Source organism: Tursiops truncatus, chromosome 1 (assembly GCF_011762595.2).
Source record: "Tursiops truncatus isolate mTurTru1 chromosome 1, mTurTru1.mat.Y, whole genome shotgun sequence".
Lineage (NCBI taxonomy): Eukaryota > Metazoa > Chordata > Mammalia > Artiodactyla > Delphinidae > Tursiops > Tursiops truncatus.
The window spans coordinates 142,201,378-142,214,217 of NC_047034.1; the positions used below are offsets into that span (position 1 = coordinate 142,201,378).

The 12,840-nt window shown below is 35.7% G+C and overlaps 1 protein-coding gene across 8 annotated transcripts in view; it reads left to right on the forward strand.

The window, feature by feature from the left end:
• Positions 1-12,840, forward strand: part of FAF1 (Fas associated factor 1) — a 494,094-nt gene that overhangs the window by 380,032 nt on the left and 101,222 nt on the right. For all 8 annotated transcript variants that reach the window (XM_073789929.1, XM_019937835.3, XM_073789930.1 and 5 more), the window contains one exon: positions 2,192-2,346. In XM_073789929.1, the coding sequence (XP_073646030.1) occupies positions 2,192-2,346 (155 nt within the window). The remainder of the gene's footprint in view (positions 1-2,191; positions 2,347-12,840) is intronic.

The window sequence follows — 12,840 nt, forward strand, 5'->3', positions numbered from 1 at the left end:
CTCTCTTGTTCCCAGTGTCTCATTAAAGGTAGTTGCTGAGATACGATCAAGCAGAATTAGAGGTTGACATCCCCCTGTCTGTTGGGCCAGAGAGCTTCTAAGAAGAGGAGCTCTGAATTTGTTAGTGCTGCCAGGTTCATGTTCCTTTCCCTAAAGCAGCAGATTTCTAGATTTGTTTACTAAGAGTGATTTGGCATTGCAGCTACCATTTGGTGTCTTTTTTGCCAGAGGGCTATGGTTGCTATCAGCATTCATGTTTCTTTCCTCAAACATGCTGAGTCCTGTGCTAACTTAGGGATACAAAGAAGACTGAAAGAGACCCGGTCCTCACCCTTGAGAAACTTTGTCTAGAGGGGAAACTGGTAAACAATTGGAATACTAAAATAGAAGAGATAGAGGCCCAGAAATGGAAGCTCTTAATGCTGCCTGAAGGGAAGGCTTCCCAGAGGCATTTGCTTTGAGCCTTAATGGATGAGTAGGAATTTTCTAGATAAGTATCTCTCCAACAATGTATCTGATTACAAACTTCCTAGATACCAGCTACTGGTATCTGCATATATCAACATAGATGAAAAAACCCTAAATCTTTCTTGTTCAGCATTTAATCACCACTGCTTCCTGCTGGGCCTGACATGAAGAATATTTTAACCAATACTTCTTGAATGAATGAATGAATGAATGGACACATGGAAGCATTTTGTCCTTATTCCCATTACATGCTGTCTCTGAGGCCCCGGAAGCACTGATATATATGAGCATCTGGTGCCTTAATATTCTACAAGCTCTCCAAGTCTTGACTATAGTGCAGTTAGGTTCCCTGCTTCAGTATCCAAATAAAGAACACTAGGCTTGGAGTCAGTCAGTCTGGGTTCCAATCCCAGATGTACCACTTACTTACTAGCTTTAGAATTAGGGTAAGTCAGGTTTCTAAAGCTCAATTTCCGCATAGGCTAATGAAGTTAAGAATACTATTTTACAGGTTTATTCTGGGGATTAAAGTACCTCTGGCCACCCTCATCTAGTGCAAAATTTCTCTTTGAAGAAAATATTATTATTATTAGGATTATTAGGATTATTATTTGGATTATTTATCAGGATAATTCCAAGCATCAGACTTTCATCTACATGAGCCCTTTTTCTGTAAATGTCCTTCTTTTGTTTAGAATCCCACACAGCAAATTTCTTCATCATCACATTCTTACAGCTTCCTTGAAATTTTCCTTCACCAGAATTTCACAGATTAAATGTGTATATTGTCCTTAACCATAAAATTTTATCTTTCCATGTCCTGGTAACTGACTGTTCTTTAACTCAGCTCTTCTCCAAGGTAGCACCAAAAAGTTAAGGACAATTTAGTTTCTTTAATCATCATTGTTGTGGTTAAAGCTGACATTTGCAAATTATGTTGCTCAATTTCAGTTTTTAGTTTCAGTTATTTTATTGATTATCCAACTATTACAGCGGATACTTTTAAGAGAGCAGATGTCATTTCTTGAAAGCAAGTTTTATCAGGCAAAAGGGAAAGAATAATTTTCCATATGAAAAACTTCACTGGACATTTTCTGAAATATAAACTAGAAAGAATTCATGTGGAGTGAACATTTTTCTATCATCCTTTCAAATGGCAATTAGATGTCACATGCTCTTAAGTAAGGACTTTGACATGGGAACACATTAAGGGCTTTGAAATTACCTGTGGAACTAAAACAAGTTTATTTCAGACCTTTTTCTTTCAAGTAGAAGAGACTATTTAGTGCTCAGATTAAAAACAAAAAATATGTAAGAGATTTTGGCATCCAATCTTCATCAGTATTTTTTTCTCTGTATAGTTGAATAGTTCAGAATTAATTTTCTCTTTACATATAAAGTATGTGTTAAATACAAAGAATGGTAATTCCATTTTATTTAAAGAAAATGCCATTCTGTTGCAATTTGTGCTTGAGATAGGCCTGCACATGTTAACAGGAATCTGCGACAGCAGTCTGTAAAACAATACAATCATCCTAGCCTTTTTAGAGTGTAAGGAAACAAAATGTATTCACATTAGTAGATGTCCAGGTGTCAGTTACTCTTTTAGGGAATAGCATTTAATTTTTACTGTTGTTTATATTGACTGACTGTGCCTTTCCAGAATTCAAGAAATCTTAATTAGTGCATATTTTAATTCATCAGTCTTTTCCCCTCTTTTCAGAGAAAGCTTCTTGCTGTCTACCTCCACCACGATGAAAGTGTATTAACCAACGTGTTCTGCTCACAAATGCTTTGTGCTGAATCTATCGTCTCTTATCTGAGTCAAAATTTTATAACCTGGGCTTGGGACCTGACAAAGGACGCCAACAGAGCAAGGTAACACTGTTGTTCACAAGTTATAAGTTGGGCTTTTTTATTGTTAAAAGTCATCATTGTATTTGGTTTCTTATCATCATAAACATTTTCATCCTCAGCATTAAATTTTCTATTATTACATTTAATTAGATAAAAGCTATGTGTTGTAGTTAACATGCAGTTATTTTCAATTGTGAAAAAATACCTTAACTAATAAAAGATTTCTTAAATTCAAGAATAACCTGAAAACCAAAAACCAAAATACATTGTTCTTGTCTTTTTGCAATAATAATAATATAGTACCTTCCTATGTACTGTATGTTCTTATGTTCTAATATGTTGTTGAATATTAAAATCTGTTTCTAATAATATTCAGAAAAGACAAGGAAAATCTAATATATAATCCTACTAGTAAGTTTAGTTTTTAATAATTCCAGTGATGAAGGCAGGACATTCTGGACCAGTCCATTGGAGTTGGTAATAGCTTAACTCTAGCATATGCTAATTGATGTAATCGCTTTATTGCACACATTCTTTTGCACACAGCCAGCATTACATCCATATTCTCAATGGGAAAAAAAAAAAAATCCCCTTCCTAGCTGTCAGGATAAATTTACTTAGTTTGTTAATCATAATATCTGTAAGTGATGAATAATTATTCATATTTTACCTATTTGAGTTTGCCATCTGAAATGTATTTCATCGTGTTTAATTACACATGTGGCCGTAACATCCTGTGATGCTACTTTGGGTGTGTTAACACAATCATCATCACAGACTGCTGGTTTATGAACAGGGAGATTAAATTCATTCATTTCAAGGCAATCCTATTGTAGTTACCTAATTTAAATGACTGTAGAACAATTAGAAATCATCTGATTTGTCTTTTTATTATTTTATGGCTCACTGAATTTTTGCTCATCATTCAGACTTTGTTTTATGTAATCTGAATCTGAAAAGAAAGATGATTCTTCTCTTAAATGTGAAGCAAAAGAATGTTGAAGCAATTTCTTCATCTAATACTTCATTTCTTTAAGTAAATGGTTAGGAAATTTCATAGGATGACTTCGTTCTGCCTTGGAAATGTTCCCTGTTATACATAAATAAAGAACCTTTAGCACCTGTATTTGTTTAAATTAAATCAGGTTATTATTCACACTCAGTTAAAGGTGATGAAAAGCAGTGCCAAAAACAGATAAAAATGCAGCATCGAAGGGCTTTCATGAGGCAAAATACATAGACTGGAGACTTGGCTAAATCTTTTGCCATTCACTGGCAGTAAGGAATCTCCTCCTTTCCTTTTATCCACAACTTGATGGAGAAGGAAACACTATTTCTAAACCATCTGTAGTGGCTAAGTTCAGCGGGCTACCTGCTGTTATTTTGTTCTATCCTCCATTTAATTCCTTAGTTCCTTTTATTTTACAATGACAAAAAATTGCAGTGTAGTTTCTTTTGAAAAGTAGTGTTTGAGGGTTTTTTTTTTTTGACTGGCAATCAACAGCCATGTAATTGCTTTGTTATGTTTTACTAAAGAAGTCTGTTAAGTAGCACAACTTTGATACACTAGTAATAAGAGTTTGCAGGTTACAGAGACACCTGTGGTGACCAAAGCGACAGAAGCTGCTTATTAGAAAGAACCAGTACAGCTGTGTCCTATTAACTCCTTATGACACTTTTTTAAAACACAAAATAAAGGCCTTGTTTAAGGCTTTAGAGCTATTTCCCAGTGAATTGCAAGACCAACTGTGAAGTATGATAGGATATTTCAATCTACATTTTTAAAAATGTGGCATCCCATTATTAGGTTACTGTTATGAAAACAAAAAGAAATGATATTAAAAACTAAATAGAAACATCTAGGAATTTAATAAACATAGCAACAAGAAACAGGGCAGTGGGGAGAAAGAGAACATAATTCCTGGGATTTAAGATACTTGACGTCCTTATTCAAAGTCAAGTTCTATTCATATTAGAAATTAAAAACTATTGATATTTAAAGTTAAGGTATTACATTTCTCTCTATAAAGTAATAAGTAAAATTATGTAGCTACTGCTCATGTACACCTCCTCATTATTACAGTTAAGGCCTATGGTAAAATTCACATTTTACAAACACAAGATGAAAATTCACTGGAATGGCATATTCCTAAGAGAGAGTAAAAGTCAATTACCTTTTGATATACAAAATTATAAGTTAGGCTGATTTCTTGCCCCCCCAAAAGAGTTTAGCTTTAGCCACAATTTTCTTACCATCTACCATAGATTAATCTTAATACAATTATTTGAGTTTCCATCTCTGTGATGTTTCTTGGATCTTTATCACATTTATTCAAAAGTGTTTGTCATGAAAATTGATTGCATCATCCATTTGATGCGATTAACAGTAACAAAACCTAAAACTTTCCCTCTCAATTCAATAGAAGTCTGCTGTACTAATGTTTATTGGTCAGTGGTCTATATAACAAAAGTTTTTGTGCCATCATTTGCTATTACCAGGTAGTTAAAATGGGACAAATTAATATGTGGAAATACAGAAGAGATGTCTAGACATCGCAAATAAGATTGTTGCTGTGGGTTTCCTTTCAACTGTGATTTCTTTATGACAAATGTTAAAGTTTAGAAATAAATTCCTGGTGTATTTCTTGTCTGGTCCCATATCTAGTTATCCTAGTTCAGGCTAATCATATAAGTTTCAAGAGTCCTAAGCCTATAAGCTATTTAGCCTGGATGCTTCCTTAGTGGTTTTCTGAGACTGTCCTCTGGTATGATAGCTGGAGACATTGATGCCCAAGACAGGAAGGGACTTGCCAAGCAAATTTATTTTTGCTTAAAAAATACTTGGATTAAGCCTCCAGAAACAATAGTCCTCCATAATTTACTGTGAATCTCTCCTGTTTCTAGAAGACAAGTGAAGGATATTGAACTAAGTGAATGCTTTGGTAAAGTTACCAGAATATGAATGTAAATTGCTGTTATAAGTCAAATTTCCTGATTTTGCTAACAAACCAGAATACCTGATTTCGCTAACAAACTAGAATAAAAAAGAACTATAGAATGTCACTGGTATCCACCCCTGTAGTGTTGATGATTTGGACTTCCCACTTTCAAAATGATTCTAGTAACTTTCTAAGTTGAATACTTAAGTTAACCAACCTATATCTATATAATGGATTATAATAACTTCTAGATTGATATTGGAACATTCCAAATGTGAACTGAGACATCAGACTTTAGCAGTAGTGATTACTTGCCTGATTTCTTCCTCACTAAATCGTGATCTTCTGGAAGGACTTATTTTATTTGTCTCATTAAACAAGGAACTTTACAAAATTCTGGGAGAAAGAAACAATAAAAATTTGGCAAATGAATGTATTCTTCTAATTCCACTTAAGAATGTTGCTTATAATTTCAGTATTGTATATCTAAATAAGATGTCTTTCTTGGAAAACTCTCTATAGTCTTACTGGCTGCCATGTGTAGTTGCATTTCAGAGCCGTTCTTTCTTAAAGCAGTAGGCAGAAAGCCCTTGTTAGTCTTGAGAGGTGCTAGAGGGTATAATTTCCCAAATATCCAGTTGAACAACAATCCTGATAGAAACAGTAGGATATGCCGGTAAAGAAAGAGCTAAAAACAGACAGATAATGGTAAACAAAGAGATCTTGCATATCACTTCTGGAAGTGGCTAAAATATCTTAAGAAAAGTATATATTCCTCCATGTTTATTCATTGAATAAACATTTACTGAATGTTTAATATGAACCAGGATTGGTGCTATGCACTGAGGATGAAAAGTTGAAAAAGACACAGTGCTAATGCTTAAAACACTCATGGTCTAGTAAGCAAGACAGACATAAGAGCTAATATGTAACATGAAATATGTACAAGGTGCTTTGGGAGTATAGGTGAACTTCATACTGAGTGACTCTACCTGAGTGAGCCAGGGAAGGACTTGAAAGAGATGACACAAGAAGGTGATAATAGAATTTCACTCTTTCTATTCAGAGATTTTTAATATTAGCAGCATTCCTTGTTTGTTGGGTTGCAGGTATTTGCTATTCTTATAAAAGGATATTGGTATTTTAAACCTCATAATTAGCTATCTGAATTGTGGAAGAGAGGAAAAAATAGAGAAAAAATGTAATCCTGTGTGGTCTGAACCAAACTGAGGATTAAGGCCAACGAACCGGGATGGACAGATTCCAAAAAGTTGTTTTGTTAATGATTCATCCTGGTACTGGCATATGCTTATAGGCGGACAGTGGAGCAGAAAAGTATTTTTAGCACAATGTAGTGAATGAATGCTTGGTCTATGAAAGAATAATTTCTTAAAATTCAGAACACATATCACTTCTAGGAAGCCTTGCATCTTCCCATTCTTCCCTTGCCTCAGTCTGGGTAAAAATGCACATTCTATATGCTCCCATGGTATCACTGTACTAACTTGTATTGATGGCACTCATTATACTGAATGTTTATTGTCTATCTCCCTGCTAGGTTGTCAGCTCCCCAAGGGAGCTATGTCTATAATCTCAATGCATTAAAGTGCCTTTTAAAAAATAAGTGTTATATTGGTAAAAAAAACCAATAATCTCTCATAGGCTTATTGAAACATAATGGATAAGAGAGACCAGTTTGGGTAGTAGAAAGAGCATTGGAAATGCTACCATATCCCTCTAATTGTGCGATTTTCCCCCCACAGCCATTAATAGGAATAATAAAGCAAAGCCTTCAAAAGCCTTCTCCTTGCAGAACTAAAAATGTCCAGACTGGGTACCTCGTCTTCTGCTGGCACTATAGCACCCCAGCCTATCGTGGCCTATGCTCATGTGCCCCAGGCACCCACCATCTGGAAAGAGGATTGACTTCCAACCAAGACAAGTTTATCCATTGGTTCCAAAGTTTCTTCCCCAGACTCACCAAGTCTCTATGATATCTCTAAAGTAATTGGCCTCTCAAATGGGGCCATTTGAGATGGTACTCTGAGCCTTCTGCACTGGTGGTGACATTGATTAAAGTAAATATGCCCGTAGGATATATAGGAATACTGGACTGGCTTCATGATGAGCTGTGCCAAGAAGGTAGGCAAAGGTCCATTTGGGCACCTTCAGAATTAAATATAGAGAGAACTAGCACAATAAGTATTGATTTGCTTACCTCTATTAGAGCTGTTTGGGACTGGGTAATGAGAACATTGGTACATGAGTGCCCTTGGTGCTGAACTGCAGGTTCTGGACCGAAGCTGCTTCATGAAGGAAAGCCATATAACATATGTGGCACAATAAACCACCAGTATTAACCAGTAATAAGTGAGTTAATGGGTATCACTTGTTCTGAACAGGCCCACATGGCAAATGTCTTACTTAGTACATCCAATATAGGTATTGTTTTAGATTATCTAATTCTAGAAAATTTAAACATTGAATTTGACTAGGATAGTGCCAACTGGGTAATTAGCTGGCTATGAGTGCTGAAAAATAAGTTGCTTATGTGTAAGTTCCTGAGTTGAAAGTGTGTGGCACATCAGTGTACATGCTACACAGTGTTAAATCAGGCATTGCACACTATTTCTAAGCAGTGTTCCCTAGGAATTGCTGACAGTGCCTGAGTTACACAGGTTGCATGTAACAGACATAGCTTTGTATTAAGTTTTGCATACACAGTTAGTACCAATGTTCAAAGACAGAATTCTCTTGCCTATCAATATTAGCTTTTGAATTTAATGCACTTGGGTGCAGTATATCAGGTCACTGTAGACTTCTGCTGCTATGCTGACAGGTACTTGTTAGCCTTAATATTCAAGTGATAGTTTTCCACATTACTTAATCTTTGGCAAGAGTTAATTGGCTTAAATCTCTTATCAGTAGGTTGTCTTTGCCTGCACTTGCCATCACAGTGGCTTACCCTTAATTCCAAACTACTCACTGGTTCATGCCTGGCTGAAGCTAGCTGACCATATTACTCTAGCCCTACACTTCCATTTGATCCAGCAAATATAGCCCAGGTGTGGGGTCTGCATGGGAGACACAAGGAATGTTAATATCCAGCTGCTACCCTAGGAGAGATATGGATTCTGCAAAAGTAGCTGATGAAACAGATGGACATGTTGTGGTCAGAGTACTAAGACTTCCAGAGAGCCTTCATGCCAGGTTTCCATATAGTTTTGCCCAAACTTCTTTATTTCCTTTGTGACACGTTTTCCTTCCCATACTTGTAAAGGAAATGTATTGCCATCCTAAACATCCCAGGTCAAGGCTTAATTAATGCTTTAAAATAAAGGTTCTAAAACACTAGGAGAGTTTGTCATTTTCTCCCTGGTTTGTTTTGTGAAGAGGGAGGAGAGAAGGTGAGGAGGAACCCCTCCTGTTCCATGATTACATCCTACCCACTCATTTTCTCCTTTTCTCCTCTGCTTTTGATTTTTAGTGGCGGTCTTAACAGAATGTCAAGATCAATTTGCAGCATGGTTTAACTCAAGGTTTGCGTTCTGCCAGCAGCAATTGTCCCTGCAAACAATGCCGTGTGTTCTTGTAACTTCAGAAGCTTTTAGAAGGATCATGGCAAGGGCAGCATCTAATGACTTTATTAGTGTAGGGTTTCAAAATGGGCTCGGTAATTGTTCATATCTCTTTGTCAGCAAGTCATAATTACTGCTCAGCATTGTCCAAGGGTGCACTTGTGAATAGTTTCCTAATAGTACTGAAAGGAAGGAAAAGAGGGAAAGGATAAAAGGTGATGGCCTCTTACAATTGAGAAGAAGCCAGTCTGTATATAGATGATGGCTAAACTGTTTATAATACATTCTTTACTCTTTTTAAAATAGACAATTATCCTTTTAAAAGTGTTCTTTGAGATAACTTTAAATTACCAGTTTACAAGCTTTTTAAACTCTGATTTGGATACTTCCCACACTATTACCTAATACTACAATCATAACTGCCTGGTGGTGCATGCATTGTATCTGAATCAAGCATTTGTGTAAAAAAAAAATTATTTCCTTGACATTAATCGAATTAATGCTATTCGGGAAATATATATTTAACTCAGATAGAGTTGTCTGTTTTCACAGTCTACATGAAAACTGTTGTTAGGAAAGAACAATACAAGGTGATACTGTTGACAAGATAGTCGAAAAGAACATTTAAGTTTTTATGAAATCCAGTTTTCCTCATGCACTAGACTTTTCTTGTTACTCTCTTGGCGTTCTTCTTGGTCTTTCTCCTAAACACTCTGTGCTTTGAGTATTCTAGGGATCTTGATTTTGAGAGTGATAGAATTGAAAGAATCGTTGCCTTTTCAAGATATATAAAGTTTGAGCTTCACACCAAGACTTCTCCCCTTTGTGCTGTGTTGCCAAACCCTTACCTGTTCTGTGACTCCCTGCAGTGTACTCATGTATAGTTATGTGCAAATATTCACTTCCAGTAGCTAGTTATTCTCGTATTTTAGGGTATACAGATTCAAATGAATATGACTGCCAGAGGTACTCGATCCAGTTTATATATATAGATTACAAAACATGAGTTATCTAATGAAACAAATCCTAAAAATAAGACATTTCCAAAATAAAATATTTTTTAAAGTAATATACCCCATCATGTCTTTTGCTTTTCTTCTTATCTGAAATTGATAAGATCTAAAGAGATTTGTTTTCTTAATTGCTTTGTCAATGTTGATAATTTTTATATTCATGATTGTTTCTGAAGAATTTTTACTCATCATGTCACCTATGCCATTTAAATTGGTAGCACATTTCTCTCTTTCATAAATACTGGTAGTAAAACAGTGAGAAAGCTGTAACAGAAACATGTTAGTTCAGTCATGTAAAACCACCTATGGAAACTGGTTCCTCTGACATTTTTCCAGTATTTGCCTGTCAGTCTACATAGATGCGCAAAAAGGTTTTAGTGCCCAATAATCTTAATGATCAGATCTGCCAAATATACCACCAAAAATTGAAAGGGGAAATAACTGTTAGTCTGGAATTGGAGAGTGAGGTGAAATCCTATTTCTTACATGTTTGGGTAATTTGTTAGGGAATAGGTTTGGTATCCTTTCCTTCAGCATATGTTTGTATCTTTGTATTTGATTGCATTCTAGTAATAAAGTGACAGTTTTATATTATTTACAAATCAAGAGTTAACTGTAGGGATTTTTAAACAGCCATCCATTAATTTATCTGCTGTTGGCTGACCCAGTCTGTAGCCACAGCAACAATTTTTTAAATCCTCCTAAATTGTTGCCTCTGCGTATCTTTCCTTTCCTCAATATGTGATCAGCACCAAGAAAGTCCTCTTTAACATACTTCTCTACAGATCTCAACTAAGGAAGGGATGAGGCAAGTTTATATGAACAATAAAGATGCTATGACTATTATATCTCAATATGAGAAATTATATTTCCCAGTCCCACTTTCAAATAAGGTATTGGAGGTTCTGAGCTGCTCCCAAATAAGTTACTTAATTAACAGCCACAGCAACAAAAATTTATTATTTGGACATTACAAAAGCTATGTAAGTATTATTTATTAGTTCCTAAAGCAAAACCTATTCACATTTAAACATGTCAGTTGCTATTCTTAAAAGACTGATTTTCAGTACAACTGTTTCTTCACTGTTTATATGTGGACAGTCATATGTCAGTCATAAAATGTAGGGCAGTTAAGAGGTAAGAGTCAGTCTAGGATTATGAAAAACAAGGGGTTATTAGGCAAGTGGTATAACATCTAGATTTTTTTTCTTCTATGAAAATGGGGGAGGGGTGACCCTATTTGAACTTTTTATCTCTAAAATTCTGTGACTTTCTGATGACTTGAACACATAGTTTTCAATATAAGCAAGATTAAAAATGAATGTTAGTAAAGTTTGTAAGTAGATTGTAGCATACTGCCCTTACCAGCTTGTGATCTAGTCAGAGTGACCTTAGTGAGCTATAGCTAAGGAAGCCACAGTCATTTTCCACCTCTTTCACCAATAAAGGCATCTTCCTTACCCTTAGAATTGTCCTTCAAGCTCTTGCTATTTGTGATGGGAGCTTCTAGAGTGTCAATAGCTAAGATCAAGATTAACACCACTGCTTTAAAAAAAACACACACATAACTGCAATCATTAAGCCCCCGCTATGTGTCAGACACTATATATATATGAGCTCATTTAATCCTCACTCTATATACATTAACCCATTTAACCACAATTCTGCAAGGTAAATGGCAAAGTCCAATTTCACATGTGAGGAAACTATTTTTGGCTCAGAGAAATTCTGTAACTTACCCAAGGTCATGCAAGTGATTGTACCAGATATAAATCCCAGATCTACCTGTGCTTTTCTGCTACATAATGCTTCTTGTCCCATGACCTTGTCAAGCTGGATTATTACCAGCAAAGTTGTACTAAATAACTGTGCATAGCCCTGTGGGAGATATAAGAGAAGTATAAGACATGGATCTTTTGCTCAGGTAACAAATAAACATGGAATTCACCAAATCTTAGAGTTGTGGGCTAGAAGCATTCTTAGTTAACATCCAATTTGCAACTGTGCAGGCATTTTTCCCTATATTATGTCTAACTGATATTACTACAGTCTCTACCTGAATACTGCTAGGGACAGAGAAATGAAAGCTTCAAAAGATAGTGTATTTTTGAGCTGCTCTAAAAGCCGGGAAAGGTTTTTGCTATAGTGCTTCTTCCCATAGAGAGTTTCTGCAACTTTCTCCCTTTTGGTTCTAGTTTTGGCCTTGGAATTACCTGGAATAAGCCTAACTTCTCTTCTTCATTATAGTCCTTTATCAGTTTAACCACAGCTATCTTGTCTGTCTTAATTTTCTTACCTTTCCAACCAAGGTATATTTATTTCTTCCATTGTTCCTCGTATGGTAGGGTGTCTAGACCTAGTCCATTCTAAAGGGGCGCAGAATCGAGCATAATGCTTCAGAGGAAATTTGTCTGATGCTATGCTCAATTCTAGTCTGTAATTTTATTATTGGCTCCTATTGAACTGAAGGAGTCAACTAAAATCCCCTAGCAGTATTTCAGGTATGGGATGGTCCAGAATGGGCTGGGTCTGAGTTGTTATTAAACCAGATCTCTGCCATTGACAAGATTTTTTGAAGTTTGGATTCTATTAACTCTCCCAAATTTTATCACTCATAAACAATAACTGAACTTCTTATCATCTCTACTCCTGTTATCATTCTTGATACTTCTCTCAGTTCCCAGACCTGTCCAACTCCAGAGAAACTTTTTTCTTCTCTTTATTCACCACACTTAGATGTGGTCATAAATAGAAACTGTATCACCTTATATATTTGGATTTCAAACATCTGGCTCTGACCAGCACTTCCTTTTCTACTCACTTGCTCAGTGTCACCAGTGCTAAAATTTTTTTTGTCTTATCATGCCCTTCAACCTATTGACCCATACCACTTCACTCCACCCACCCTTTCCTGTGTCCAACCTTCATTTCCTTCCTTGTCCTAATTAAATTTTAAGGTCCATCATGATCACTTCCTTGTAATAC